This window comes from Egretta garzetta, unplaced genomic scaffold (genome assembly GCF_000687185.1).
Source record: "Egretta garzetta isolate BGI_Z169 unplaced genomic scaffold, ASM68718v1 scaffold779, whole genome shotgun sequence".
Taxonomy (NCBI): domain Eukaryota; kingdom Metazoa; phylum Chordata; class Aves; order Pelecaniformes; family Ardeidae; genus Egretta; species Egretta garzetta.
In genome coordinates, this window is record NW_009260792.1 from 556,704 (window position 1) to 564,557 (window position 7,854).

The 7,854-nt window shown below is 39.1% G+C and overlaps 1 protein-coding gene across 1 annotated transcript in view; it reads right to left on the reverse strand.

Annotated features, from left to right (window-relative positions):
* SUGT1 (SGT1 homolog, MIS12 kinetochore complex assembly cochaperone) overlaps positions 1 to 7,854 on the reverse strand; it is a 30,226-nt gene that overhangs the window by 20,373 nt on the left and 1,999 nt on the right. Inside the window, exons 2-4 of the mRNA XM_035902100.1 lie at positions 4,102 to 4,260; positions 3,322 to 3,391; positions 2,899 to 2,969 (exon numbers count right to left, since the gene is read on the reverse strand). Of these exons, the coding sequence (XP_035757993.1) occupies positions 2,899 to 2,969; positions 3,322 to 3,391; positions 4,102 to 4,260 (300 nt within the window). The remainder of the gene's footprint in view (positions 1 to 2,898; positions 2,970 to 3,321; positions 3,392 to 4,101; positions 4,261 to 7,854) is intronic.

Sequence of the window (7,854 nt, forward strand, 5' to 3'; positions counted from 1 at the left end):
TTTTTTTTTTGTGCTCTGTAATTGCATTATCCTCCCAAGGAACTTACCAACAACTTCTGTTAATAACTTTCTAGTTCAGAAAACCTGACTGGGTCTTTGCTTACTGAAAATCTACTAACTCTTAGATTACAAGTATCCACTAAGATGTTTCATGAAAAAGTTTACGCATTCCACCTCTACTAAATTTGTTAGGTAGTCACAGGAAAGAAAAAAAAAAGAAAATTTCAGTATAATCATCCTAAATCCACATAACATACTGAAGAGTAACAGATCACACTGCTTTTTCAATCTAAGGCAAATTAATGAACTCCAAAAATCCATGTGTCTAGACTCATGGTTGAGTGAAAGAAAATTTGCCTCCTAATGTTATTTTATAAAATGAAGAAACATTGTACACTCAACAATTCATCACGTCCAGCCCTATTTAGATATCACTGTAGGTGGGTAATGGGAAGTTTGCTGTAGTACCCTGGACCTGTCAGGCCTACCAGTAATCAGCACAGGTAGGAAGCTCATCATTTGTTAGCGTACCAAGTTAAGATTTAAAACAACCCTTACATCAGCAAGGAACAAAAACATGTACTGGTGTGCTCCTGCCCCCTCGCGTGGCAAAGAAACCAGCCTAGCCAGCAAAGAATTCCCCACCACAGCAATCCTCTGTGAGGCAGGAACAGCTAAACTCTTCTCCCTTCATCACCTGCTTAGCGGCATGTGGTAAATTTTCCCTCTGTGCTTAATTCATTTTGCACTAGATGCATTTAAGTGGAAGTGAATTGTTTTGCCAAAATGCTTATGCTCACAACTGTTTTCATCTGGGATCCATCAAACATTCCGCATAACTGCAAAGGCGAATTCCGTTACTGACAAAAACTTGCCAGCAAATTAGGTAGTATACAGAAGAGAATCAACTAAAAATGTGTATTTTTAAAAAGGCCTGCAGGAAATTCCTCATCTCACAGTGGGTCCCAGAATTCTGTAGTGAGAGATGGGAAGTATGGAGGAAGCAATCTTCAGATGAGAGTCATCAGGAAGGACTGGGAAGCTTCGGAAACACTTCAACTGGGTAAGCAGCAAAACAACGGCAAATTAAATTCAAACAGGTAGAAGTCAAGCAACACAGGAAAAGTTTGTGCTGTACTTCAGGGATTCTGAATTAGCGAGGAGGGTCCTAGTATTCACTGACTTATCTAAAAAGGTATCTACAGCTCTGTGTGTTGTTGCACCCTACAACATAAGTAGGATGTGAGGTTAAACAGAATGAAAAAAAAAGTGACGCTCTGGCCTGAGGTAATTGTGTGTATAATCTGTATTTTTAACAACTCCAACTGACAAACTAGAAAGGTGACAAAATACATGCAAACGAAGAGCCTCAAACTGATGGTGGCTGCTTGGGGTGGAGCAAGAATATGAAAAAATATAGATTAATAATTCAATTAAATTCAGGAGTGATGAGTTTGGAGATGTACGAAAAGTCACCTATCGAGTTAGGAAAGCTACAGAGGTCACTGAAAGGAATCACTTTTCATGGGAAGATACTAAATAGCCAGAAAGACACTTGTCTTTCTAGTATACAAACCAGCAGAGACTACAGAGTTATCCAAACTACCAAAACTGAAAGCTCTTTAGGACATTTCTTGTATTTTAACTCCTATTCCAGAGCAGCCTAAGCTGACAACTAACAGTTGCTGCAATTCCACTACCACTGCCCCAGCACTGCTCTGCTGCTTCACTTCTGCTGGCTTCAGCACTCAGACCCTTCATTGCCCCAATTCAACACATTAATCCAGGGGAAAAATACTTCAAAAATAGCCGTTTTCTGCAGATTTAATGCAATGAAAGAAGAGGGTAAACAAGCACAAGAGCAGGAGGGAGCACAATCACTTGGCAGCAAGCACACTCCCATGAAACTCCAGTTTTAGATCAGAAAAGCAGATCGCTTATTTGGGGGAGGCAAAGTAATTACATTTTTGCTAAACCTTCAGGTCCCAGCCACTGTCACAGATAAGACAATGTACTAGAAAGATCTGAGATCATGACAACACTTATCAGATTAGTGCACTTTGCTCTGTGTAACCTTTCAAAGTGCTTTTCTTACCATTTTCTTCTGCTGTGGGGAAGGAGGGAATGGAACGAGGAGAGGGTTTTGTTTTAAATGGGGTATAGGAAGAGAAAGGAGTTATGGCCATCTTGCAATTGCTTTGTTGTATGCTTCCCTATGTCTTCTACCAAAGGCTTCTGTATTGAATTACTCCTTTCCTGCTGCTAGAAGAAACTCAGATTTTAAAAAAAGCTCCAATTCTCCCCAAACTAAAACGTGTGCAAATCCAGCCAGGAAGCCAACACTTTAAGAAAATAGATAATAAACATGCTTCTGTAATTAAGTGATATCTAATGTGAGGTAAAAATCCATTTTGTCAGTTTGAATACCCATCAAGTTGCATATTCTTTCTAAAGACCAGTCTATCAAATTGTTTAACTACTAAGAAGTTGCAGCTACATATAAGGAGCTTATTCTGTTCAGAAACATTTCTATGATGCTTAACGCCACACCATTGCAACCAAGACCTCCAGGAAGCAGGAAAACACCCTCCTATTTTACAAAGAAAAAAAAAATAAATCACATATTACTTGCTAAGAATTTTGATACATACAAAGAAAAAAAAAAATAAAAATCACATATTACTTGCTAAGAATTTTGATACACAGTTTTAAGCAGTTCTACACTTTCATGCAGTGATCACACAAACTTTCCCAAAGCCAGACATCTCAAGTCAGGCACCTACCTCATTAGACTTTAAAAAAAAAAAGCGCACCTTGGTCTTCACTTTCACTAGCACATTAAGAAAAACTTCTCATTAGCAAAGGGGAACTGTGCACACAAGAAATTTTAATACTTACTGTCCAACCTCTGTCCCTCTCTGAAAGACTCTAAAGCAGATGCATAGTTTTTAATATGATATTCACCTAACCTGACATGAACAAAGAAAAACACAAGGAAACAGTAATTACTTTTCAATCTAATCCACATTCTGAAGAACACAACATGCTTAGTTTACACACTGTATTGGTTAAAATTACACATGTAAGAATTTAAATTGCCCAAGAGGTGTGTTTTTGAAATGGCTAGAACGTCAAGATAGTCAGCCCAAATTCAATTGCTTCTTATAACCACAGGTTTATTATGGATGGGTTACAAGCGGTATGGCATTACATTTATTCATTCGTAGTGTTGCAGAAAGTTTGTACAGAGCCATAATCCATGTACTAGTATTGCCCTACAGATTATTACAATATGCCCAAAGCATAATATATGATACGTACCCTTTTCTAAGGAGCGCTACAGCATTATTGGGGTTGAGTTCTAGGGACTTCTTTGCATCTGCAACTGCATCTGTTGGAAATCAGTTTAAAGGCGAGGAACATAATAATGTGTTACAAAAAGCAGTGAACTGTGAGTCTTTTAGTAGTGCAATTTTTTTAAGGTGTACTATGTTAGCTTTCTTAACTTGCACACAAATAACACTGTTTGAATTAAATCTAGCCGCAACTGCTATGGATGAGCCCTTCATTCAGCTACAGAGCTCTATATAAGATGAAGCATGACTTTCATTTAGTCAAATCCCTTACTTAAATCTGAAGTGTGAATCTGTTTGGTTTTTACTGGAAAGAAAAAACAGATCACATCTTTAGTTATTCAGTTAATCTTTTTCCCAGGCGTTATTCAGTTACCACATTCCTACCACGACAGGATTCAGTCTCTAGCAAAAACATAAAGAGGGAAGATGCTTACAACACAAAGCTTAAAATCTGCCTAAGAAGTCTGCTTTAAAAAAAAAAAAAAAAAAAAAAAAAAAAAGCTGCCAATACTAGGCTACAATCAAACAGAAAGCTGGGACTGCAGAGTACCGAATTCATTGGAAGTTTTGCAGAAACAAAACAAACAGAACTATAAAATTACACCCTAACTGTAGAAGCAGCATATTAAGTTACAGATAACACTTTCTGTTATTACTATATTTGGCTGCAGATTGAAGACATCTTCTGTAAAGAATGTGTCATAATACACTTGTAAGAGGATTCTGTGTTGTCTGAAGATGTTACCAGCATATTTCTGTAGAAGAATATGAGCATAAGCTCGTTGACAATAATATTCGGCATCATCTGGATTGTTCTCCAAAGCTATTGTCAGTTCCTGTAAAGACACATAGAAAAACATGAAATGGCACCTCAGAATTCCACATAAAAATACAACACCAAACTCTGTCAAATAAGAGATATTTCAGAAGAAAATATCCTGAGCTGGCATGAATGTTTAGCTGTTGCTCAGTTCTCATTCACGAATCTTAAACATCAGAGCATGAAGTACAAGGAACCTGCGAATTATATCAAATTCAAGAAGCCTATTTCTTACTGAGAGGGAAAGGGGACTTTCAAATGCCTTAAACATGAAGTCTAATGCACAGGTGACACCCTATATTCCAAAGACCTTCCTACATTTCTCAGCATATTTGTATACAGGTCTGCTATATTTGAGGAAGCACTGCAGTATCAGGAACTTGGAAACCAACATGCAGCATGTCAAAACACTTGTGCAGGGATAACATGCTCCAAGCATTGTAACACATGATGAAATACCACATTACATTATATTATTGAGCATAGGAGATTGTTCCGGTTTATGCCAAGCACAAAAGCAGGAGAACAAAAGACTTATGCAGCACAGGGCTCAAAAGAAATATTGCTGCATAATGGAAATAAGCATAAAGTAGCCCCTTTTTAGGGGAATCTCTGGGTATACAGATCAAAATAATTGTATTATACTTGCTATGAGAAAAGTTTATGACTTTTGCACAACAGAATAAAAATGACAATGACTCAATGCACAAGCCTGGAAAGAGCATCTCCAATTCCCCCCTTATTACTAAGTTCTTCTCTGTGCTACAAGACAGCAGGTCTTCCAAAGCTGCCACAGTGCATCGCTAAGTACAGTAACTCTGTTTGCTAAGTTGACTGGACTCCTACTCAGAATTCAGCAAGCATGAGGGTGGCTAAGATACAGGCTTCAAACCTGCGTGAATATTAGTATACAGCTGCCAAAACGCTGTCCCACCGAGCTAGAGAAAAAGAGCAGAAGGACCTGCCTTAGTTTTAATTCAGATCAGTACCTTGTTCTGTTTCACATCTGTGAAACACCAAGTAGGAGTTAAGTGGCCACAACAGCTTCTTTTAACAGTAGCATGTGTTCTTATCAGCATAAGGTACAAATAGATAGAGCACACAACTCTAAAACCTTTGGGGTCTCTAAAGAAAGTGGCAAGCAGTAGACAGTTGTAACAAGCAATGCTTGGTCAAATTATACAGCTGCCCTCTTGAGATTTAAAGCCACACAAAAACAGGTATTACAGAAATATTCATGCCTATAGGTATTCCACATGGGAGGGACACGAGGTAATGCATATATTAAAATGGGCGCATATAATGCTCAAAACCAAGCAGGGTCTGACTCTGACACTGAATGTTAAGAGGCACTTCATAAGCAGAGTCACTTCTGTGGCAGATCACCTCTCACTCCAAACATTATTTCCTGTGATTTATGCTGATGACAGAAACACTGATTAGAACCAGCATAACAACACAGGATTCTCCTACAGAACTAGCCCTCACCCCAGGAAAGCAAGAAAAAACAAACAAACAAGCCACCCAAAGCCAAGCATCTTGAACAGCGTGAAACCCATCTCTTTGTTGGCTTTTTGTCAGCAAGTTGTCACATCGCATTCGGCCACATGCGAAAAGGAGTTGCTCCTAATAACACAGCTATTTGAGAAGACTGCCCAGTGGCAGCTGGGAAATACTCAGCTAGCACCAGGAACTCCAGGTTATGGACACTGGCAACAGTTACTCAGAACAAGCTTAGACCTTGTCCTCACAAACACTCAAGTATGTGCTTTCTATGTATTTTCACTCCAAAGGCCCTTACCATGCAAGCAAATTGCAAACCTATTTCCAAACACATCGGGACCTTTTCAACTCCCTCCATGGTAATGGTAAGAGCTTGTACAAATTAAAGGTGCTTTCGGTCTCCTGAATTTAAGAGGGTCGCCACCCTTGCTTCTCATCTGGCAAAACACCTCACCAAAACAAAGCCAATGAATGTTTGTTTCAGCAGTTACAGTTTTAACATGCAGTTCAATTCTCTCCTAAACCATCAAGACTCACCCTGCAGAGCATTTTATAAATAAAAGCAAATTGAAAACATCCTTATTCCACACAGTAAACTACGTTTTCAACTTAAAATGGTAAAAAAAGTCATTAAAGAGTTCACAGCTTTATCATTCAGTGGTTAAAGATGGATGATGACCTTTCAGTTGTATCAGATCCAGGTGCAGAAAGCCAAAGCGTGCTCTCCAAGGAGTTAAAGGAATCAAAAGGCCTGGGGACACAGTGCAGAAATGCCATGCCAACTGGACACAAGTCTAGTCAGGTGTGGAAGCATTACACAGCACCACTTATAGGGTATCATGCCCCCGATCAGAAATATCAAGTACATGAGCTGGAAGACCACACTTATGATCGTGCAAACATGGTATACCACCTGTAGATCCAAGCTTCTAAGTCAGCAAAATGCTACACTGCACTGTGGGACTTAGCAGTTATCATCGAGCACAATCTGTCTACTCAATTCAGTTCTTTTAAAAAAAGGCTACAAAAGTGACAGCAGTATTTATTGCTGTATCAGATGTTAAATAATGCCTACAGAATGTGCTACATATCGTTTTGAAGTGCTGAACGTACAAAGAACTGAAATATAAACTAGAAAAGTAAAGCAACTGTTAATACCGAAAAAAAAACCCAAATGCATATTCTGATAGTGTTCTTTAATACTTCCAAAGGCCTTTTGGTGTTGGGTTTTTTTGCTTCTTTGTTGGTTGGGGTTTTTTTTCCCCCCACAATGGGAAACCCAGGGTTTTTTCTTTTTTAAGATCTTAAATTAGTTCTACTATGCCAAATACATTTGCCAGTTGCTTTTCAGACGTCATTTATCTTCCAAAAGGCTTTTACAAGCTACAGCCTAAACTCCAAAAAACTGTAAGATTTAGCTTCACCTTTTTCATCATGGAGAGATAACTCTGCATCATCTTATGCTTCTGCCACCTACTTTATTCAAGCAGAACTAACCATTTTCACCCTCTCCCCTTCCAAGTATGTTAAATAGAAATACTTATCCACTCTGGAGTTCTGCCTTCTCTGTCACCCTCTGTTTCAAGTTTAAAATAACCTTTGAAAGCACCTTAATACACGTTAATGGGTAAAATCCCACAGTCAGAAGAGGCCAGGTTGGAAGGGACCTCAAAAGGCCCTCTGGTCCAACCTTTTGTGGGAAAGGGAGCCCAGATGAGATTGCCTAGCTCTCTGTCCAGTTGTGTCTTGAAAACCTCCAGTGATGAAGACCCTACCACTTCCCTGGGGAGGTTGTTCCACTGAATGATTCTCCTCACTGTAAAAATTTTATTTCTTACATCGAGATGAAATGAAAATCCGTGCCGGTCCCCCACAAGACATAGGAAGAGGGAAAAAAAAAAATAGATCACGGCAGAATGAAGACTACTAAAGGTTGAATACATTTCTCCAACAAGCTAGGGGCTTTTTTGACCACAAATCACAATTTATTTAGTTATTTGAACTACTATCTACCCACAGAAGAGAAAGTTTTGGGGTTTTGAGGTGGTTTTTTTTTTTTTTTTTCTCCTTTGCAGCGCAGGTAGCACGAGTATCCTGACAGACCTGAGCTGAACTCCTCTGCAGCCAGACCCCCACACGAGAGAGGTTTGCAGGGGAAAAGCCCCAGCACCCCTC